Below are 23,373 nucleotides of genomic sequence, written 5' to 3' on the forward strand. Positions count from 1 at the left end.
TTTCCTACCAAATGCTACTTGTGCCAGATTCCTACCTCCAACATTTAATTCTAAGAGATTAGAAAGTCTTCGCACACATGGTAGGAGACTATCTGTTCTGTCTGTACTTGGGCTTTTCATTTCATTCATCTCCATTTTACATGGTATCATTTTCAGGAGATGTGTACCCCTCATCCCCCCAACATCTGAGTCTGTGGTTAAGTGAGTTTGGAAACAAATACTTTATTCTGTGTGCCATTACTGATTCGTGGTATATATTTTATATCAAATCCAGAGAAGTCTTGCAGAAATGTGTTTGGCTGTTTTAACTTGACATTTCCTGAAATTACTTCACCACAGAGCCCTCACCTTTCTTCCCATCCCAGCTGCTTTAGTTCCTGCCAAACATCATTTGATTCCTCGCATGATAACAGTGGGTGACAAAGGTTTCAAGCTCTCCTCTAATAAATTTGAACAGCTCAGAGTCCAGCTACTCATCAGACCGAGCTTCTGATGTGGAGTCCGTCTTCCTTTTGGGACTGTTTAAGTGTCTCCCAGGGAAGAACACTGGTTGCACATGGGAACTTTATCCAGAATCTCTGGCTGACTGAAACAGCCAGATTCTTCATTCTTTCTTGACTTTAATGCTTGCTTCAAAGGCAATAGAAAAGGATATTGTGCATATACAGCATCCTTCTGGTTGGCAGGTTTGTTCATGCAGACCAGCAGAATACCTTTTTTTATGAGTGGTGCACACACCACCAAGAGCTCCATGTGAGTTCTCCGTATGCAGAACGAGGAAGGCAGGTGTCCACCCAGACTTGTGGCAAGCTGAGAAGTGTGTGGGGGGAATTCAGAAATGAAATGATGCTAGGGTGGTAGGAGACACCTTGTGCCATCATACGTTACCTATTTAGACATCTTTCTCTTTCCTTTCCAGTATGTGGTGCTGAAGACCAAAACGGTAAGTAGTTGTTTCTGTTCGGGAACAGGCTTAGGCTTTCGGCATTCTGTCTTTTTCTGCCTTTACCCCTGATCCGTTAACAGCTGAAGAAACTTGCTGAGAACCAAGTTTCTCAACATCTTCAGAAATAATCTACCCAAGGGCTGGGGATTTAGTTCAGTGGTTCTGCTGCCTGCCTCGCAAGCGCAAGGTCCCGAATACGATCCCCGGTACCAAAAGAAAAAAGAAATAATCTCCCCACCCTGTCCCCTGTGAAGGAGACAGAGTGGCAGTTGGGCAAGTCACTTAACTCTTTGACCCCAGTTGCCTCATCTATAAAATGAGAGTAATAGGAATACTCCACAGTTTCACTGAGGATTCAATGAGTTAATACATGTAAAGGTCTTAGGACCTGCCTGGCACATGGTACATGGTAGGCATTCAATAAATGTGAGCTGTTACTATTCCCTTGGGCAGTGTTTATCAGACATTTAGAGGTTACCTACCATGTAACCCATGTTTTGCAAATTCAAAGATGAGTTTCTTCCCTCAGAGCACATAGCAAACATAAGTATATGATTATAGAAATTGAGTATGTTGAATCGAGCAGCTCTCTTAAGTCTATGGGGATAAGTAGGCAAACCAAAATTATAATCCAATGTGATAAGCAGTGGGTGTGTGTGTGTGGGAGGTAGGAGCAAAATTCTATGGGAGTTGCATAGAAGAGGGAGCGACAAGCTCAGCCAAGATTTTCCTGTCTCTGAGAGCCTGGGAATATTTTGTGGGATGGTACAGGGGGTCTCCATGATTGTTTTATTAAATTGTGGTGTTTTTATAGATAAGCCCCCAGATTCTTAATGAACTATTATAGTTCTGTTTCTATCTAAGCTTTGCTGAACCAGTTTTATCTTTTCTGCAGGTCTGCCTCAGGGGATAAGGAGTCCCTAACTATCACTCATTTATTGTATTACAGCCTCAGTTGTTTCAAAATTATTTCTTTTTTTTTTTTTGGTACCGGGAATTGAACTCAGGTCCTTGCGCTTGGAAGGCAGGCGATGGAACCACTGAGCTAAATCCCCGGCTCGCAAAATTATTTAAGCCTTGAGGACTTTGCCTTAATTCTCATGTTTTGGGATGTATTTAATGCAGATACTGTATTCCTCAAGTCTGTAGCCCTTTGGCAGGAAGTATGAATCCAACAGGCTTACTAAGGGAGTTTTCTTGGAGGAGCTTGGTTTGAGCAGTGTGTGGTTTGGGGACTTGTTCAGTGTGCCCATTCTCTCCTTCCTCCACCTTACCCTACCGAATACACTAAGACAATATCATGCCCCCTTTGCCTCTCTTTTATGCCCTGTGTTTGTACAGGGGGAGCAGTGCCATCTGGCCTAGAGGAGAACCTGTGTAAGATCTGCATGGACTCACCCATTGACTGTGTTCTGCTGGAGTGTGGACACATGGTAACCTGTACCAAGTGTGGCAAGCGCATGAATGAATGTCCCATCTGCCGGCAGTATGTGATTCGAGCTGTGCATGTCTTCCGATCCTGAGGGCTTGCACCAGCTTCGTCAGTGCCTTACAGGGATATAGCCCAGTGTATCTGGGCTCAGGGTTGGTCAGCTTGCAGAGAGGCAAGCTAACTGAAGAAATTCTGTAGTGTTCCCAAGACAAAGGCAAGCAAAGATGCTCTGTCATCCCTGGGCATGCCTGTCTGGTCTGGCATGCCTCTCTTGGCTGGCAGAGTGGCTGAGGCCAATCGGAACTGCTACATGACATGGGTGAGTGCCTATTTCAGTGATCTGGGGAGTAAGGATGATAACTGATGAACAGCCTTTACAGAACCTGGAACATGTCTTCCTCCTCTGAAAACCTAGAAACATTTTTGCTCTTCTGTATCCCACTCATCCCCTGGAAATGCTTGCCTATATTTCACCAGTCAGAAGTCCTGCTAGAAATGGTTCCTTCCTCCTCTGTACATCTGCATTTAAATTTGGTTTCTCTGGCTTTCTGTGTTTTAACATATCTTTAAATGTCTCTTGGTATCTTGCCTAAAATCCATGTTTCTGTGGACCAAAATATATTGCTTTATCAAACCAACTGTGGTCCTTAGGACAGTTTGGAACAGTGAACTTTTCTTTGGTGAGAAATGAAACACAAATGTTAAGTTGTTTTGAGTTGCTTCTTTAAGTGTCGGGATTGGAAATCATCAGACTTGCCCTGTCCCTGGGAGCCAACAAAGCATGTTTCCCAAACTGCTGAGAAATTCCAGAATCTGTGTGCAAAGGATGTGCATGGATTATCTCTGCTGCTTTTTCTTTTGTGGCTTGACTTTGCACCATCCTTTACTTCAAATTGTAAGGGTGAAGCATGGGGTAGAGGCAGTGGCCTTCTGTTTAACTTTGGCTTCTGCTTTTTCTAGCTGGCAAGGGTGTTAAACACTTTTATAAGCCCTTCCCTTTTCCAAGGTTCTTAATCTTGGTCTCATCAAAGGCATAGAGACTTTAGGCAAGGAGTCTTACTCTTTTTGAACTTCTCATGAAGTTCAGTACAGAGGTATAAGGCAGAGTAGCTAAGAGGTACTAGAAAATAATAAGGCTGAATTCTGCCGCACTTTCATTTCTTTCTCAGTCCATTGATTTGGGGGCAAGATGAAAGATCTTTTGGCCCTTTACAAAGGATCAGGTAATGAGTACTGATGCTTTTTGAGCCCTCTTCAGGATCTTTACAGCACTGGAGAAGCTGCAAGGCTTCATAGAGAAGCTCAGCAAAGCACAAAACACCATGCTCTCAGAAGAGCTGTGTCTATTACCAATGGATGAACTGTGGGACACCCCCCACCCCTATACACACTGCGCAGCTGAGGTCTAGACTAGAAGGACCAGTTGGCTGGAAAGCAGAAGGAAGCTTCTAGCAGGACCTATTACATTGGTACATACTTATGCTTTCCCTCTATGAACCACTAAACACCACTAGGGGGAATTAATTTCATAAAGTAATTGTCAGTGGAACACTGGGCCACTTACCTGGACATTGTACTAAGTCCAGATGGTCTCATTTTGGGTGCCTTTGTAGGAATTGGGGAATCAAGACATTCTCCAATGAAGACTTGCCTTTCACCTTTCTGCTAGATAATAAGTACTGTAGTTTTTGATGCCTACCAATCTATCAAAGGATCACTGGATCAGCTGCTCAATTCCACTGTGAAACAGGTCTGCATATATGCAACTTAGTTAAGATCTAGCAATAACTTCAAGGCAGACACTAAGCTGGCTTTCTCCCTCCTTACAACTTGCTCCCTCTGAAGCCTGACCTCCCCTACTACCTCCAGCTTCCTCCTAGACAGGAACCGAATATTCTGCTGGCTGGTTAGTAAACTCAGCAGGAATTAGAACTGATATCACTTACTCATTTTGAAAGAACTTGCCTTTAAAACTATCTTTTGGTGGTTTCCATTTGGGAAAAAAGATGTCAAACAACCCTGATTTTTTGTTATCTTTATTATTATACCAAATAAAAGTTGGCAGTTTCAAGATCCCATTCCATTTAATATCTAATCCAGGCAGAACACCTGATTTTTTATTCTTGAATTCTCCCTTTTGTCCCTCATGGATCCTTGGGTCTTAATTGTCATAGAAACATCTAATACTTTTGATTATTCCATGGCTTTTGCTCTGATTGCTGTGAGATTGCAGTTGAGACTTGTTTAAAAGACTTGCACAGCTGACTGGTTCATATGTTGGAATAGTTGGATCCAAACTAATAAGCTGTACAGGAATTAGTGCTCAATATATATTGTACAAATTTGTTGAAATCTCCTGGATGTCAATATGTTATTTCAAGTGGCTTATATTAAGATTCTCTCAGACTTACTTGGGTGTTAAAGCAAACCCAAATATGTATTTTTGTTGTTGTTACAAAGCTCTGCTTTATAATTTTGTAATAAAGTTTCAAGATAGATGCCTGTCGGATCTGGTCTGAGGATGATGCCAGAGGTCTGATGATTTACTGACATAAGAACTGATAAACCATAGGCAAATCCCAGGCCATGTACACATAGGTGTGTTCTTGTGATTCCATTATTTTTTGGAGATGCCTGGGGATGTGGCCTTGGTGAAGATATCCCTGCTCAGTGTTGTTGTGACTTGTCCAAAAATCTCCGAAGTAGTACATGGGAACAGTCCGGAAGAGAAGGGAGCTGGTAGAAAAAGGATGTATCTCAAGATGGATGGGAAGAAGCACCAGGTGAGTTCAGATATTTACACTGACCTACTAGAAATAACCCTTCAAAATCTGGATAGAAGAGAACCTGAGGACAGATAGGGTAGGTAGGCAGTTTAGTCTTCAGGTTACCCTGGGAAAAATGTGGTAGCTTTTGGGTATAGCTAAAGTGTGGCTCACACAGACTGCTGTGTATGCATAGGCCAGGAGAGGGGAGAGAGCACCCTGAGAAAACAGGATGACGTGCAGATCTGCCCTGTGACTGAGAATACAAGAAGGAATCTTGCCAAAAGGGTTTAAAGGCTTGAGGCTAGGCCATAGTACTTTGACCTCACTGCCTTGGATGGATGACCTGCTCAGCACTTGGTGATACCTGTTGCCAGCCAGCAGCATGTGAAGTAAAGCTGAGAGGGCAGGTAGCCACTATGGAGCCTGAGATCAAGATCAGCCTAGGCAGTTTAGCAAGACTGTGTCATGTTAAAAAAATTTTAAAAAGGAGGGCAGGGGGGCCTGGCTGGGGGATAGCTCAGTGGATGAGTGCTTGCCCATCATGTACAAGGCCAAGTTTAATCCCCAGCACCATCATCACCACCAAAGGGGGTGGGGGATTCCACCATTTAGGGAGGGTTAGGGTTAGGGTTAGGGTCAGGTAGAAATACACAAGTACAAAACTGTCTATGCAGTCTAATCTCCATAGTAAAAACTGTCAGGAAGACAAAGGAAACAAACTGCTGAGTTGGAGCTAACACAGAAGAATGTAGAGAGGAGTCAAGAGTCAAATTTGTAACTGAGATGAAGGCTTGCATCTGGCAGTGCCCCTTGCTGGGAGGGTGCACCCTGAATGTAAGCAAGCAGTGAAAGCAGATAGGGCTGGGTCTAGGTCAGGAGGGTTGGGGAGGGGAGAGCCTTGTGTCTGTTACCCTGCCCAGCTGCTTGGCCTGAGGAGCCTGGAGAAGGATGTAAGTCTATGTAGACCAGTGCTCAAACGAGGAGCATCTTTTATGTCCACAAAGGGTGGATTAACAAGTGTCTTCATCCCAGTACTAAATCCAGACTGAATAGTGCCTAGTCAAAAACACCAAATGTCCAGTATTAGTGAGGATAGTACCTTTAAACTTGGCCCCCACTTTTTACATGGTAGCTGGTCAGTGAGGTTCAAGTTAGCCTCCAGACTGACAAGTAGCCCCCTAGCAGAATATTGGCTTAGTTGAATGCAAGGGGCAAGGAGTATGGTCCTCTATCCTATAGGCCCAGACATTCCAATGTTTTAGAGATTGAGTCACATTAACCTGTAATGGGAGATGGGCAAACAAGCCTGCAAATTTGATAAGGAAAGAGAGAAGTGAGCCTCAAGAGGTAGCAAGATGGGACACAGAAGGTAGTCTATAGCCACAGAGCACTCCAGTGAATCTACATTCAGTGCAAAGTGTAAGCTGTAACATGCGGGCATAGGTAGGGTCTGGGTGAGCATGCATGCCAAGGGTGCTATTCCTGATTCTAAACAGCTATGTGCCAGGTTCTGCGCTTTGCTATACACAATGTATCTGAGGTCATTGACAGCCACCTGTGATTTAGGAGCAGTGCTTGTCCCCATTCTACTTGGGGGAATTAATGCTCAGATGGTAAGTAACTTGCATAAGGTTACAGCTTTTACATTCCAGGTCTTGAAGCAGGTCTGTCTCTGCCTCTGCTGTCCAATGTAGTAGTCACTATTGACTTGTGACCATTTGGAGTTGAATTAAAATGAAAACCAGTTCTTCAGTTGGGCTAGCCACATTTCAAGTACTCAACAGCCACATGTGGCTTCTTCAGCTTAACAGTGCAGCTTTTCAGGACATTTCCATTGCCATAAAGAGATCTACGAATGACACTTGTCTATACAAATTGTCTTTTCTTCTTCAAATAAATCAGCCAAAGCTGGTCTCTGTGTAGACTTGTCTTCAGGTGTGGATTTGTATTCTTAAAGAGCAGTACTGTTTCCAGACTTCAAGGAGGCAGACTGATCTTTCTAGAGCCTCTAATAAATCATCCACTTCCCCAGCACCCCAAATAACCACCTTCTTTCCTACACAAGCCTCACTTCCTACCTGACCCTACCCCTCCTTTTGAACTGGGACCCTCCCCCAGAACAGAAACAAATTTCATTTTGTTCTTTTAAATAAGGGTTCATCCTGGCACAAGGCACCAGGCTGAATACAAATTTTGCCAATTTGGAGGGCAGTCTTTTAAATACACCTTTTAGAGTCTGGCAGTAAAAGGGGCAGGCAAGGAGAGAAGACTGCCAACAGGGCTTCAACTGCCCAGCCTTCACTCCTTAGCATGAGGAAACTAGGGGGAGCCAGTGGGGAGCCATATTACTGCAAGGTATTTTATTTATAAAAAAATAACTAAGCTTCTTTTAAAAGAAAACAATAAGGATGACAAAGCCAGCACCCAGATCTGAAAGATCTATTTAAACCATCAAGAGAAACTGACTTTACTTGTGGTGTCCACAGGACTTAACTCCTGGTCCAGGAGAGACCATGAAGGGTTGGTGGGTTTGGAAGATGCTTAGAGAAGAAAGCATACCCCTCCTCTATTCCATCTACCTGCCTCCAGCCTGAGCTCTGGGATGGTGTGGCAGAGGAGAGTACAGCTTATGGCAGGGAAGACCACAGCCCTAGCAGGGAGCTACTAGCCTCTGTTTACGGATACATGCCCAAATCCACTCTGGGGAGACCAGCTGGGCCTCAGGGTTCTTGTCCCTGTTACCGAGCACGTGGGTGGCTGAGGCCACGTCAAATTCCTGCACCAGGTCCCCGTCGAATGCCACAAAGTAGCGTCTGAGATGACCGAAGTCTGGTGTGGAGGGTGGCAAGTAGAGCCGCACCCCAGTAAAGATGTCCAGCAGCACCTGCAAACGTAGAGGGGTCAGGTGGACCGGACCTGCACTGGGCACAGGTGGGTCTTCACCCAGATGCATACAAGGCAGAGTAATGCCAGAACAGGAGCCAGAGATGGAAGGAGCCTAGAGTTTGGGACACAAGCAGAAGAGCTTACTGGATAAAAGGCACAAACATCATTACTGCCATCCTCCAGTCTACATACAGGACTGATATTCCTCCCACCCTGCTTGAGGGAAAAGAGGATTTGAGGCTTGGAGATGAGAAAAGGGCACATCTCTCAGAGTTATCCACTGGCTGACTTAGTGCCCCAGCTCAGTGACATCCCCATGAAGATCAGTGAGCCTGACTGAGGGGTCAGGAGTCTTGCCCATTACTGGAGATGGGGTCAAGGGCTTCAGGCAGGCAAGACAGATGGGAAAGGTTTCACTGGTCTACTTGGAAACTGGCTCAGGCCCCGAGTTGTCAGATTTCTGTCATTCTTGGGTGGCAGTACAAAGGGTGGGGGCCCAGTCACTGTAGTGATCATGTTTAAGTCATCTGCCCTTTGGGGCAGGGTGAGTCGGTACTAACCTAGTTCCAGGTCTCTGTAGGTGCTCAATTCATGAATACTAAAAGGAAAAGGCTAGAGTGCCATGGTGGTACACGGGTGTAATCCCAGCACTCTGGGAAGCTGAAACAGGAGAATCCCAAGTTTGAGCTCAACCTGGGCAACTTAGGTAATATAAAATATAAAATAAAATATAAATATAAAAAGATCTGAAAATATAAAATTTAAAAGGTCTGGGGTCAGGGTCCAGGTGCAAAGACCCTGGGTTCAATTCTCAGTACTTCCCCGCTGGGGGGAAAAAGGGAAAAAGCTGTTCAGTTGGAAGGAAAGTTACTAAGTCAGTGCTCCTTCTCCTTGCTGGCTGGACTTGCTACTGCCCTGATCACAAACTCACACAGCTGCACCCACACCCAGACTGGCTTTCTCCCCTTTAATGGAGGCTGTGACTTGGGGCTGGCAGCTGGGTGCCCTGCAGCCTCTCTGGGCTGGGCCGGGCTCTATCTCCTGCCTGCTGGCACAGCTCTCCTTCCTCTCTGCCGGCTGGCCGCCTGCTTCTGCAAGGCAACAAGAGGGCACAAGTAGAGCAGCTGCATGAGGGGATGATCTTTCAGCCAGTGTCCCTCAAGCCCTTCTGCTCATCTTTCAAAGTTCATGTGCAGAAGGCTGGGGACACTAGGCCCTGGGCCACAGCAGGCCACCTGGAGTGCTGCTGTTCTTACCTTCACCTTTGCATGGCATGGGCTGTCATCAGCAGCTTTCCTCTTCTCCCCTACTTTCACTGGGGAAGACTTCAAGGCCAGTTTCTCTCCCAGTTTCACAGGGGAAGGCTTTGCATTCAGCTTGTTGCCTGGAGGACACAGTTCAGCATAAGAAATGACAGGGTAAAGATAACAATAATGGTTCCAGAAATCAAGGGGAGAGGAAGGAAATGGAAGTTATCAGCTAAGCCCTTTAGCTCCCCTGTCAGTAAGGTTCTCCCAGGTTTGATGTGAAGATCCCAGGTGCCTAGCAGAACAGCTCCTGGCCCGTGGCTGGACGGACAGACAGTTGGACTGCAGTCATTGTCACTGCAGCGCACACAGGTAATCACATGAGCTCAGAGTTAGAGTGTGAGACAGTTCCTGACTTCTGGGATCTGCCTCTCATACCACCCTCACATCCCAGCCTCCCTCCCTTATCCTTACTGTCTTTGCTGTTAGGGTTACTCAGCTTCCCTTCAGCCTTCCTGGCACTGGCAGAAGGTTTGGGGGAGGCTCTGGGTGCCTTGTGAGAAACAGCAGTCCCTGAGGTGCCCTCATTCTCGCCACTGCTGCCTCCTGTAGTGGAGCCCCCCTCATCTCCAGCCACTATAGTGAAGTCTGCCTTCTCCTTGGACAGCTGGTACAGTTCCTGAAAAGGAGAGGGAGCAGGTCGCACACTATCATCCCCTTCCCCAGACACTGGCTTCACAGTGGACTGTTTTAGGCACATTTGGCCAGGAAACAAATAGGGAAAAAAAGGGACAAAGTTCCTTGGTGCTTTTCAAAGTATAGTCCTGTAACCTGAATAATCAGAGTACAAATCATTGGGGCCGGGGATTTAGCTCAGTGGTTCCGGCACCTGCCTCACAAGCGCAAGGTCCTGAGTTCGATCCCCAGGACCAAAAAACCAGAGTACAAATCATCATTCTCTGGGGCCCCTGTTCTTAATCAACATAAGACTGCTGTGCAGGGCAACCCCTTATTAGGAGTCTGAGAGGCCAGACTGAGGGATGCTCAGAGAGTCCTCATGAAAGTGAGGTTGTCTCCTTGGGATTGGCAGGAGGTAGCCTCAAGCTGCTGCTCCTAGCTGAGAGCTGGCTTGGCCTCCCTAACTGCCCTCCTTGCTCTATCTCAGTGGAATGGGGGAAAGAAGCCAGGGGATGTGGAAGAAGATAAACATGCAGTCCCAGAGCTGGCACCTTGAGTTGGGGGAGATTGGTGGCAGATTTCCAGTCCTTGTCATCCCGGATTCGGGTGCAGCGAGGGAATCGAATGGAGATCCCATCAGCTGTGTGTGCCTCAGATTTGGAGAATTCTGCTCCTGTGATCTCCCACACAGCAGCTTTCTGTCAGGAGGGAGGCAGGTAGGTCCATCTCTGGTGGAGGAGGAAACCTCTCCCACAAACCAGAAGCAGTACAAAATGAGTCAAACCACAGCTGCTATTGCACCAGGCTGGGAGACTCGCTCGCAAGTCTTGCTGCTATTCGGTAACCTTAGGACAATCTTGTCTCCCTGAACCTGTAAGTTCAAGGGACTGGGCCAGATTCCTTCTAGAACAGACCCCTCTGTGATGAGGAAATGAGTACTCCCTTCCTATTGGTGACAATCTCTCAGTATTGGCTAGCCATCCCTGTGCCTGTCACTTGACAGAATAATCCAGATTCCTATCCCTGGATGGATTTTCAGTGAGGTTAGGATAACTTTCTGTGGCACTAGAGAAACTACAATCTAATTCTGTGGGCTGAAAGAACCCAACCATTGGGCTGATACCTTTGGGTCTGGGACGATGAAGTCAGGATAGTATATCTTGTTGATCTTCAGCCAGCTGGGTATTTTGCTGGGGTCCTGGAGGAGAGAAGATGCTACTATGAGCTGTTCCTAAGGTGGAACAAATCTTAGGCCCCCTCTCGGTGTTTAAATTGTGAGATATGCCTTAAGTAAAAGCCAACCCCCACACCAGATGTATGCCTCCCTGCACAGAGGGGATGTGTCCTATAGGGTATGAAGGCCACTGTCCACAAGGCAGGCACTCAGAGATTTTAAGGCCTAATGCTCCTCCCATGGCCAAGTATCACTCTGTTCTGGGCAGAGATAAATGGTAGCTGCAGTACCAGAAGCACAGCCTTTCTCAGTAGTGCTGGCTTGTCCAGAAGCTAGGTCAACCAGGCCCCTTCCTCACCTTGCTGATCTTCACCATGTCCAGTTCCTTCTGCAGGCGGGTGAGTGTTGCATCATCATGGCCTCCTGCACACTTGGTGACTGTGCACCACTTCTGGCTGCCTGGATCATAGCAGCCCATAAGGAAGATTGACATCATGCCACCTGGGAGAGTATGGGCTGAGTGTGGGTTGCAGGGAGCCATGTCTGCCAGTCCCACATGCCCAGTGAGAAGCAGCCTGGGCTGTGACATCAGAGTGCCACAACTTACCTCTTGGACTTGTTAGTTTTTTTGCGGGGGGGGGGCAGGGCGCAGGAATCAAACATTGGATCCTGCACTTGCCAGGCAGGCTTGGTGCTGCTGAGCTACATCCCTGGCCCCTGGATATACTAGTGCTTTTTTTTTTTTTCCTTTAGTGCTAGGGATCGAACCTAGGACCTTGTACAACTAGGTGAGCACTCTACTGCTGAGCTACATGGCCCCTATCCTGTGTGGTTTTTTTTTTTTTTGAGACAGGGTCTTGCTGTGTATTCCAGGCTGGCCTCAAACTCATGATGATCCTCCTGCCTCAGCTTCCCAAATTCTGGGATTAGAGGTGTGCGCCACCATGCCTGGCATCCTGTGTGATTTTTAACCTTTGTGAGTCTGTTTCTCGCCAATAAATTAGGGATAATCATACCCAACCTGCTGGGCTGTGGGTAACTGAATAGTGCTTGTCACACAGTAGATCACCTAAAACTATTTGTTTCACAGATTCCAGTTTTCTCTCCAGTCAAGAGATTTTCCCTGAAGAGGAAATACTTTCAGGTCCCAAAGAAATTGCTGGTAGTGACATTCCTTGTACCAGGACAGCACAGGATATTCTTTTGTTTTCTTTTTTGGTACCGGAGATCGAACTCGTGACCTTGCACTTTCGAGGCAGGCAGCAGAACCACTGAGCTAAATCCCTAGCCCCAGCACAGGATATTCTTGCCCACCTCTCTGTGCCCAATCCCATAGCTCCTAGATGCCTCTGCCTGATGTGATTCAGGTCAACTTGGGATCCTAGGTCTGAGGACCTAGGAAGTCATGAGTGGCCAAGCTGACAAATGAGGCCAGTAAGAAGATCAGCCTACATGTCACAGGGTGCCTTCCAAGAGCACCATCACTGGAGCCAGATGCCACTGACCTTTGCTGCCTTGTCCATAGAAGGCCCCAAGAACCACCAGGTCAGCTGTGTCGGCCATGGCCCCCTCATTCAAATAGTCTTTCTTCACTTTCAGCCAGTGCCGCTTCCCAGGCTCATACGTACCCTGAAGGGACATGAGAGACCACATAGTAGAATGGAAACTCCACGAGGGTAGCATTTACCTCTTCATTGCTGTGTACCAGATCCAGTAGCAACAGTCCACACACACTGTCACAGAGTCCAGCCCAACTAGGAAGAACCTTCAGGCTCCAGCTACTACAAGAGACATATAAAATCCATCCTCCAGATTCAGAACACACATGGCCAAACCCTGGAAAAGCTCCCCTCAGCTTCCACCCCAGTCACCTCAGATACCACTGCTATCTTGCCAGGATGGGGGAGGCTCAGGGGAGAAAGCTTAGAATCTTCGGGAGAAAACTTAGAATCTGCAGGAGAAAGCAAAGGGTGTGACTGCCTCACCTTCACATCCTTCAGCACCAGCCCTTCCAAGCCCTCCCGGATCACTTGGTTTATCATATCAGCCAAGTCCGAAGCTTTCTGAGGGACAACAGGAGAAAGATTAAGGATAGTGTGAAAATAGGTTGCATGGGAGCCAAGTGGCAGTTGTCCATTTCTCCATACTAGTTAAGTGCCCACTTAATATAAGAAACAAAGGGTTTGCAAAGCAAGGAGGTTCCCAACCAGACAGCTCCTGTGGCTTGAGGACACAAGGTGCTTACCTAGGAAGGATTTTCATGCCCTGCCCTCTTGGGTGAGACTGGTAGACAAGATTCACAACAGTCAAAGGCAAACACATCAGCAGATCTCATAAGAGGATTAAGTAAGACACTCTCTTACACCTGAGCCAAAGGGTCCTCTGCCCTGCTTTCAAACCACTAGGACCCTGTTTGGTGTAGGGTCTTCACTTACTGTAACTTGCTTCATTTCTGAGAACATGATCCGGTTGGGAATTTCAACCATGTTGTCATGAAGAAACTTCCGCCGCTCACAAAGGGGCCTAAGGGGGACAGAAGAGCAGAGGGAAGAACCCTCCCATCCCTATGAAGAATTCTGAGAAGGGAAGGAGCACAATGACAGAACTGCTGCTCATGAGCGGTTCTATCTTGTATTCAAGCTCTGCTATGTAACAGTTCTGCTGTCAAGGTCCCCAAAGACTATATCATGACCGAAGATGGACAACTATGAGCAGAGGCAAAGAGCCAATTCATAGTTTTCATTTCTATTTCTACTTTACTGAGCCAAGGGAGAACTGGCCTCTAGCCTAGAATGTATAAATTCTGGTCTTACTTGAAAAACAACTCTAACTTGTTTTTTATGTCCTGTACCTTGCTTCATCTCAACCCCAAGGCTGGCAGTCTTTGGGTCAGCAGGCTGAGTCAGGCCACATGACCCAAATCCCAGCTCCTACCCCACTGATTCTTTGTTCTGCTTCCTTCCACAATAAAGGATGTGGCAGCTGCTAGATGGGGAGTAGCAATACATTTCTAGGTGTGGAAAGAGTCAATACTGGTTTCCTGAGCCCAAGCCTTTGGGTGTAGCTAAATCAAGACTATTGGTTCACCACAAGATGGGATGCCTCCCCTGTATCAGGAGTTTCCTGTTGTTAGCTTCTGAAATCAAAACCTCTGAGCTTAAAAGCATGTGCCTTATGCTCTCATAGGTGCTGTACTAGAAAAATAAACTGAGAGACCACTATGCTCACCACCTATGTCTCTTTAATAGTCCATCTTGCTTTAGCAGAGATACTTCTTTGGGGTTTAGGTTTCCTCTGACACTTAAGCTTTCAGAGATAAGATGGAGTCTTCCTCATACTGAGTGAGGGTTGGACTTCCCTCCTTCCTTCCCAATTGAATCACTTACACCTCTACTCAGGAAATTAATATACGTTCTTGGATTTAAAGATGTTAGCCAGGGCTGAGGGTATAGCTCAGTGGTACAGCACAAGTTTGACACACAAAAGGTCCTCAGTTCAATTCACAGCACCCAAATAAAAAGATGTTGACCAACTCACCTGTCCATCAAGCTGACATCATTGAAGTAGACACAATCAAAAACAAACAGGCAGACATTAGCATCTTGGAAAGCAGCTTTCTATAAGAAAAAGAAGAGGTAGTACATGGAGAAAGTTAGAAGGCATTATAAACCGATTCCTAATAAAAAAAAAAGACATCTAAATTTAAGACTAAATTCAGAAATAGTTCAGAAGCAAAGAATAAGCTACCATATGTGATGTATTCCTCCCCATCTCAAACTGATAGCATGTATGAGCACATGGAATACCAGTCCAGTTCTGGAGGCCGTCTCAAGCACCTGATGTGAAGTCCTATTTTGTGCTCTGACACACGCTGGCCTTAAGGATACTCAGCAGATGGAGCTTGCTATAATGTGGATCTTGAAGATCCCCCAAAGGCCCATGTGTTAAAGGTTTAGCCCCCAGGGTGTGCTACTGGGAGGTGGTGCAACCTTTGAGAGGTGGGCCCTTGTGTCAGGTCCTTAGGTGATTACAGGCACAGCCCTAAAGAGGATTGTGGGGTTCTGGACCTTTCCTCTTTCTCTTTACTCCCTTGTTCATAAATGGTTTTTTTCTGCTGTGTCCTTCTGCTATGATGTGCTGCCCAGGTCCAATGCAATGGGCCTTTCTGATCTTGGGCTGGAACCTCTAGGATTGTGAGCCAAATTAAAACCTTCCTCTTTATAAGTTAACTACCTTAGGTATTTTTTTTTATAAAGACAGCTGACTAACAGTAAGAATAGAAACAACTCAATTATAAACTGATTCCTAATAGCAGCTCCTTTTAATTAAAAAAAAAAAAATTAAAGAATTCAGAAATAGTTCAGAAGTAAAGAATAAGCCCTACCATAAGTGATGTATTCCTCCCCATCTCAAACTGATAGCATGTATGAGCACACATACATTTACTTTTGTACATATGGTCCTGAGCCAGTACCTTGTGCACACCCAGAGTCCCAAAGGGCAGTGGTTTGCCTGTTTTGTTGTCAATCAGGAGTACCTCAGAGTCCAAGATCATGCTATGACCCCCAGGAAAAGCCTGGGGGATGTAGTCCTTAAAGTGGGCCACCTGGAAGTAGAGAGGTAGCTTTGGTGAGGGATCCAAAGCCAAGGCACAGACATCAAAGACCAGATCCCAGAAAGAATATACAGCAAAACACAGAAGCCCAGCTAAGCTTCAAAACATAACAGCCAGACTTTGTAAACCAGCTGGAAAAGAGCAACAGGTGGTGTGACCCTCATGGGAGGCAGGAAGGAAGAGGACTCACACGCCCCACATCTCCTGCCAGGTCCCCTGGGACTCAAAAAACTGAGCTGGAGCTAGGAAGTAAGTTAGAAAGGTCAAGAATTCCATCTATTCACAACCTACTGGTGTTACATATTTCAGCAGCTTTTCCCTGAAGACACCCCCAAAGCCTTAGCATTGGGAACTGAGAGGAACTGAAGAATAAGGTCTCACTGCCAACATCAGGGTAGGAATCTGGGCTCCCAAATGTCCCTATGGTATTGTGTTTATATCAGATGTAAGCTTCTTAAAGGTCAGAACTCTTGTTCATTTTTTCCCATTGCTGTATGCCCACTAGCTACAATAGTGCATAAGTATTTGTTGAACATACTAACGAGCGACAGTCCCTTGTACATGAATTGTAATCTAGCTTGCAGCACATGGAACATGGAAATGCAAAAGACTTTGCATAGCACTCACCAAATGAGCTCATCTCCCAACAGCACGGTGAGTGAAAGAATTATCGCTGTCCCAGGAAGCTCTGTCCTGACTAACTCAAGTCTGGACACTTTGGTCATTATTGGAAGACTCCAAAAATGAATTCAACCATTTATATAACAAATAAAAAATCAATTTCCCTATTGTGAACTGGAAGAGCTATAGAAGAACTCTGGCCCTGAGTCTCTTGTGGGGAGGAAGGGGAAAGACAGTCCTGGTGGAAAGGACAATACCTTGTGAGGCAGGACAGGCTTGAGACTGCGGCTGAAGTAGCTGAAGTGGTCCCCATTCTTATGCACCTGGACTCGCTCACCGTCATATTTGATCTCAGAGAACATGCCATTGGGACACTTCTTCATTGCATACTCGATGGACTTGCAGGCCTCTGCCTAGGGTAGAGAAAGCAAAGCTAGGAGACTTTTGATGAGCGGGTGCTTGGCAGACACAGACGAAAAGCCCCAAACTGGATTAGTCAGAACAGGACCTGGCTTCTGGGACTGACTGCTCTTAGTGAATCCTCAGGGCAGGCTGTACAAGAGGCGATGGGAATGGAAAGAGCTGGGCAACATTGTACCCTGACTATATAATCATCGCCAGAGTTGACACAGAGTTGACTTTGGGGAAGATGAATGCTACTTATTGTAGAACAAGTAAAATACCTCTGAAATAGGATTTTTTTTCCCCTCAATAATTGAGGTTTTGCATGGCCTCTGGCTTATTATCAAATACATTGGTTATCTCAGCACAAGCAGTATGTAGGGGTAAGAGTGAAGGGTGCAGGTGACACTGAGGCCAGCAGGGTGATAGTGATCAGGACATCCAGACACAGGAGTGGTCACTCACATACCTGTGCTATCCTGACACAACCAACATTTTTATGTTCTTGTCAGGTCATGTATATAATCTCACTTCATCTTTGTTTGATATAATATCTTCATGACAAATATTACTCTCATTCTATGGATGAGAAAACTTAAGGCCAGAGTGGCTAAGTACAGTACTTACTTAAAGTTATATAGCTAATAAGTAGCAGGAATAAGATCTCACTCTAGGCCAGTGGTGGCAAACCAATGGCACATGTGCCACAGCCGGCTGTTTGTTATCATTGAAAGCTCTACAAGATTTGCCATTACTACTCTAGGCCCAACTCCAAAGTCGGTGTGTGTTAAGCCAATGATAGTGAACCTTATAGAGCTTTTAATGATAACAAACAGTCGGCTGCAGCATGCGTGACATAGGTTTGCCACCACTGCACTGAACTATGTAACCCATGCCGTTTTTCAAGTGAAAGGCTTCAAATAAACAGACTCCAGGAAGAATTCTTATAACAGTTAGAAAGGCCATTACTTCAGATGGCTAGGGGGGTTCCTGTCCCTGGAATGGAGATCTATTTTGATGCTGGCCATCCCGTATTCCTGGCAGAGGAGAGCACTTGCCTTCCCAAACACTGGCCCTAAACCAACATTTTATTACAATACAGAAGATGGTTTCAAAAAAAAAAAGAAGATGGTTTCAAAACAAAGCACTGTACACCAGTAGGGAAAGCCAAAGGGCCTTACAGTAGGCATATGCAGTGGGTCCTGCTGCACAGAAAAACCAATGCCAGAAAGGAAACCCCCTTTCTCATGAAATGTGCAGCAGCACAAGTTATCTCTCCTGGAGTCGATCTTCACTCTTTGAGCTTTCTCTCCCTCCCGAGTCACCCCATCACAGAGGCCTAGCTGTGCTAACAACTCAGGTCTACCCTGCAGCAGGTTACAGGGCTCGGGGGTTCTTGAACACATCCCGTCATCAAGTAAGACTGGATAGGTGCTTTCAAAGTCTCACCAGGCACTCCCACAAGGAAACTAACGACTGAGAGGCTAGGGAACAGATCCAAGACTGCAGCTGTTGGCAGGACTGGGCACATGGCTCGGTTTACAGTACTGGGCCATTGGCTCTTGTGCCTTTGCTTCTCCCTGCACTGCCTTTGCCACATCTGTACTCTTCCTTCCCCAATCCATTCTCACACCCTGTTGACCCCACCCCAGAAGACGTATACACAGGACAGGCACAGGAGATGGGAAAGGCAGGGCACCTCACCAGCATAGGCTGCACGGGGGTCATCAGTGAGGCCTGGACGCTCAGAGCCCGTTTCCGGCCTGGCTCCTTCTTTACCTCTTGCTCATTTTGAAGGATCCGCTCCACCACATCCTGCAGATTGCGTGAGGCTTTGAAAGCTTCATAGGCATTGGGGTCAAGGGCATCTAAACTGCCAAGGGGGACAGAAGCAAGAAAACAAAAGCTTTGACACTATGGATTGGACAGCAGCCTGTCCTCACAGAGAGGACAAATCTTTATCTTTGGGGAAGCAGTTGTGTTATAATCTCTTTATAGGAGGAGAAAAATCTGTGAGAAAATTTAGTTTTTTTGTTTTTTGTTTTTCTGTTTCTGGGAATTGAACTCAGGACCTTGCACTTGCCAGGCAGGTGCAGCACCACTGAGCTACATCCTCAAGCCCTAAAAATTCAGTTTTTTGAGACCTCGTGCCCATTTGGATACAGCTTTAGCAGAAGTAGGGGTAATATGGTAAAACTTACTGAACACTCCATATTTTCAATTATAACAAGTTTTGAACTGTTTCTCATACATTAACCTGTGAGAAAATACAGGTGGAAACAAGATTAGGGTCCCACAAGAAGTAACCAAGTAGAATGAGAATTCAAATCCAGAAGCAGCAGGGCATAGTGGTACATGCCTTGTTTGGGAGAGCCATGACTTTCACTTCTTAATACTCTGGGAGGCTGAAGCAGGAGGACTACAAGTTTGAGCCCAGCCTAGGCAACTCAGATACTTAGTGACACTCTGTATTAAAAGGGCTGGGGATGTAGCTCAGTGTGAAGCCCCTAGGTCCACTCTCCATTACGGCCAAAAAAAAAAAAAAAAAAAAAAAAAGTTCAAAGTCCTCACAATAGCTGGAAACAGGAAGCTGTCAGTTTAGGCTGTCAGAGGAGAGCTGGTACTTACACATGTTTTGCACCTGAGTTCATCTTCAGATCATGTTTGATCAACCTGATGATGCACTTAAGGTCATTGGCTGTACACCTAAGGGAATGAAGCACATTCAATTTCACCTTTGAGGAGCTCTGTACTCCCAGACATTCCTCCCCTAGTGATTCCATCTCCCAAGCACTTCCCCACTGGGTCTGGCTTACTGGTGTAGCTCCCTACCTAGAGGCAATGTCCTGCAGGGCCTGCTGCTGCTCATCCTCCTTGGTGAGCTTGGAGAGTTGCAGAAGAAATTCATCTACTTCCTGGATAGTAAGGAGGCTCTTGGCAGCTGGAGGGAAAGACTTGCTCTGCTCAAAGAAGACTCTGATCGTCTCTGACACGTCACCCTGTCTCCAAAAACCAAAATGCCACTGCTACAACCCCAGGTGGTCAGGTATATCCTCTAAGATCTCAGAACTAAAGATTAATCAAGAAACTTCAATCATAGGCTCTTGTTCCCAACTTAACATATCTACCTCCCTCCTTAGACATTCTATCCATTCACAGTTCCTAGAAGGAACAAGTCTGTCCACATAGGATCTGCCACCTGCCATAGCTGCAACAGACACAGCACTTATCCAGGGCTGAGCCAATTTGATTCATGCTCATGAATTTTAATTAAGAGACAAATACAGGGCCAGGGATTTAGCTCAGTGGTTCCGCTGCCTGCCTCACAAGCTCAAGCTTCTGAGTTCAATCCCTGGTACCAAAAAAAAAAAAAAGAGAGACAAATACAGTCATCAGATAGTGGGGCTGCTGGGATGGAAACTTCTGAGTGCCAGGGCTAGAGTCACAAACAAATCAAAGTTGAATGGTAAGCCCAAGTACAGGGAGAGAAAAAGCAAGGAAAAAAGTCCAGATCAAGAGGCCCAAGACAGGCAGAAAAAAGTCCCAACTCCTGACTTCTGAGATAAGACCCTTTGTGGTTTCAGTCCTTAGAAACTTAAGACATTAACAGGTGTAGTTTCACATTCAGTTCCCTCCTAAAGGAAGCTTGCTCAAATAGGTTTCAGTTTCCTAAAACAGCATGTGCCCAACCATAAAAAAAAATGGCTGAAGGTACCTGGCTTGGCAGAACCCTCTTGCAACGTGGCCTCCCCTCCCTTCCCCTCCCTCTGACCTGTTCTAGGTCTCGTGCCATATCATCTGCATTGCAGTTAAAAATGCGGCTGAAAAGCTTCACAATCTGCTTATCATTCAAGTTGTAAACACTCTTAATGACACCTGGTAGCAGCAACTTCACTGTTAGATATACATCGCCGTGGAAACCATCTGGAGATAGAAGAAAGGAGCCCTTCTTGAGAAATGGAGCTTAAACAAATACATATATAAACTCAAGGAAGCAGAGACTGAAAGAGATCTACATATTGCTTCCCATGCTCCCACAGTACCCTGCACATATCATTACAGTACAGGAGGCCAGAGATCAGGAACTAGTGGTTTGTGTGTCTGCCTCATCTTAGGCCATGGATGAATTCTTACTGGGCAGAGCCATGACTTTGACTTCATATCCCCAGTGACAAGCGCATTGCAGATGCTCCATGACAATTTGTTAGATGAATGAAAGAAATAAAGTTGGAAGACTTTATTCCAAACTGCATGTAGTGCACAAAAACTCTATTCAAATATGTGCAGTGAATTCTCCTATTGGTCACGTGGGGTGGGTTCTTCTGGCCTTGTGGGAGCAAAATAAAGGCACAGGAAGAAAGATGCTAAAAGCCCTCTGAGCCAGAACTGGCTACATAATTTGTAGGATCTGCTAATAATGCAAACATGGGGCCTCTTATTCAAAATTACTAAGAATTTCAGGACAGCAGTAGCAGAGCATTAAAACAAGCATAGGCTCCTGTGCAACTGTACACCTCATATGCCCAGGAAGCCAGCCACAGCCCATTCAGCACCCTCACGGCCTCACCTCCTGCTGAGCCTTTCCGCAAGAAGTCCTGGATGATCTGGGTCTTTGAGTTATAGCTAGGATTATCAGCCACCATGGCACACAACTTCCGAAACTCCCGTAGCAGACAATCCTTGTGCTTGGGGTCACATTTGCTTGAAGAGAGACTTGTCTTAGGCGCAGGGCTTGAGGGAGCTTGCTCAGAATTGTTGGGCTTGGCTGCTGGAAAGAGAAACAACAGAGATGTTTCATTTTGCCTTTCTGGGAAGGATGAAAAGAAAGGAAGAAAGGAAACTAATAGGAATTCTGCTGGTGCTTTATATGTAGTTTCACTTAATCTTTCCAAAGAGGCCCTTTGGGTAGGTATCATTGTATACATGTTACAGGTAAAGAAATGGAGGTCAAGTAATCTCCCCAAATCTCCTAGCTATTAACAGAAAAGGAACAATGACCTCCACACACCCAAGTAGAAGACCAGACCACTGTGTATCTGTTTATGTGAGTACTTCATAGAGGAACAAAGGCTGCTTTCATGCCAAGAAAGGTCAGGAGGATCTAATTGTAATGTATACCCTAGAAACGCTGAGATGAGAAAGGGAGAAGAAATCAAGGGACATGTTAGTGAATGTGAATTTATTGCTATCACAGACTGTCAGAGCTGGAAGAAGTCTGAAAGATAATGTACTTCAATGACCTCCTTCTGATGAGACCCTGGCCCAAAAAGAGCAGATGATTTCCAGGATCATCTAGGTCCTTGGTGGCAGACACAGGACAAATATACTACCAACCAAGTCAGGTCTCAACATTCCCTCCTCTTAGCACTCTAACCTTTCTTACTGTCAAAATAAAAAAGTAGTCAATGAGCAGGGCTTTCCTCCAGACACTAAAAATAACTATGCCAACTCTTAGTGATTACCTCTCACCTCCAGTGACTATTTACAAAGCAAAAGTAGAGTCAAGCTGGGAGTGGTGGCACACACCTGTAATCCCAGCACTTGGGAGGCTGAGACAGGAGGATCATCATTATGAGTTTGGTTTGAGGCTAGAGTGGACTATAGCTAAACCACATGGCAAGACCCTGTCTCAAAAAAGTTAATTTTTTAAAAAAGCAGAACCATTATCAAGCTGACTGCTGATATAAACTTCATATCTAGGCTTTGAATATTATAAATCCATTATCATCTCTGACCTAGAGTCTAAATCAGACCTTAGGGGACAAAACATCTGAAATGTCAGTTTAGACAGGATTTAAGAATGAGAACTCCTTGTTTTAACTCCTCCCAAATTCCATCCCTAAAATATCAGAGATAAGATTATCCCAAGGATTAGGGAACAGATATCCCTAAGACCAGAGCCCTCTCAGAATCATGCTGTCCTGATCATCACCTGAACCCTTCTGTCTTTTTATCTTTGGTCTACTGTCAGACAACCAACAAACGTCAGAGTTTTAAAATTTAAAAAATCCTATAAAGTCAGGCACTATTTCTGCAGTTATTTCTTACAAATCCTCATGAGAACACTGGGGTAGATGAGGCAGATGTTGCCACTCCTGATTCACAGATGAAGCCACAGAGGCCCAGATATGTGAAGTCTTGCTTAATTCCAAGGTATCAAGCAAGAGTGCTGGGACCAGACCCCAAGTCTTCTGACTTCAGGTCTATATCTCTTTTTTTTTGGTACTGGGGATGGAACTCAGGACCTTGCACTTGCGAGGCAAGCGAGGTGCCACTGAGCTTAATTCCTGGCCGAGGTCTATATCTCTTTTGACTACATAAAATTTCTCAATCTCCAAAGAGCTTCTGAGTCCAAGGGCTCCGGCATTATTACTGACTTTAACTGAGTCAATCAAAAAAAATGTCTCAAACAATAAAATAAGCAACAGGGTTTAGAGTAAAAGAACACAGGGACTGGCATCAAACTTCAATGCAAATACCAACTCCATCAGGAATCTGAACTTCGGCTTTCTCATTCATAAAGTGGGTGTAAGAAAGTACTTCCTAGATTAACTGAAGAACAAATAACAGCCACTAGACCAGTGATGGTGAACCCTTCAGAGCT

The 23,373-nt window shown here is 45.6% G+C and overlaps 2 protein-coding genes across 20 annotated transcripts in view; one reads left to right on the forward strand and one right to left on the reverse strand.

Moving 5' to 3' along the window:
• The window catches only part of Rffl (ring finger and FYVE like domain containing E3 ubiquitin protein ligase), an 84,629-nt gene extending 63,092 nt beyond the window's left edge, over nucleotides 1-21,537 (forward strand). For all 6 annotated transcript variants that reach the window (XM_021248924.2, XM_021248925.2, XM_087191487.1 and 3 more), the window contains 2 exons: nucleotides 920-943; nucleotides 2,288-21,537. In XM_021248924.2, coding sequence (XP_021104583.1) covers nucleotides 920-943; nucleotides 2,288-2,469 — 206 coding nt within the window. In that variant the 3' untranslated portion in view covers nucleotides 2,470-21,537. The remainder of the gene's footprint in view (nucleotides 1-919; nucleotides 944-2,287) is intronic.
• Lig3 (DNA ligase 3) overlaps nucleotides 1-23,373 on the reverse strand; it is a 47,196-nt gene that overhangs the window by 17,366 nt on the left and 6,457 nt on the right. For 5 of the 14 annotated variants that reach the window (XM_021248872.2, XM_021248870.2, XM_021248873.2 and 2 more), the window contains 18 exons: nucleotides 21,337-21,537; nucleotides 20,542-20,693; nucleotides 19,602-19,768; nucleotides 19,398-19,475; nucleotides 18,474-18,642; nucleotides 16,625-16,780; nucleotides 15,606-15,737; nucleotides 14,669-14,748; nucleotides 13,567-13,654; nucleotides 13,117-13,194; nucleotides 12,637-12,760; nucleotides 11,490-11,632; nucleotides 11,081-11,155; nucleotides 10,509-10,655; nucleotides 9,754-9,958; nucleotides 9,289-9,416; nucleotides 7,889-8,030; nucleotides 4,399-5,114 (listed from right to left, as the gene is read on the reverse strand). In XM_021248872.2, the coding sequence (XP_021104531.1) occupies nucleotides 4,996-5,114; nucleotides 7,889-8,030; nucleotides 9,289-9,416; nucleotides 9,754-9,958; nucleotides 10,509-10,655; nucleotides 11,081-11,155; nucleotides 11,490-11,632; nucleotides 12,637-12,760; nucleotides 13,117-13,194; nucleotides 13,567-13,654; nucleotides 14,669-14,748; nucleotides 15,606-15,737; nucleotides 16,625-16,780; nucleotides 18,474-18,642; nucleotides 19,398-19,475; nucleotides 19,602-19,768; nucleotides 20,542-20,693; nucleotides 21,337-21,537 (2,384 nt within the window). In that variant the 3' untranslated portion in view covers nucleotides 4,399-4,995. 14 annotated transcript variants of the gene reach the window in all.

This window comes from Heterocephalus glaber, unplaced genomic scaffold (assembly GCF_053883595.1).
Source record: "Heterocephalus glaber isolate CG9 unplaced genomic scaffold, H.glaber_assembly_v1.0 deba00001564, whole genome shotgun sequence".
NCBI classification, from domain to species: Eukaryota; Metazoa; Chordata; class Mammalia; order Rodentia; family Bathyergidae; genus Heterocephalus; species Heterocephalus glaber.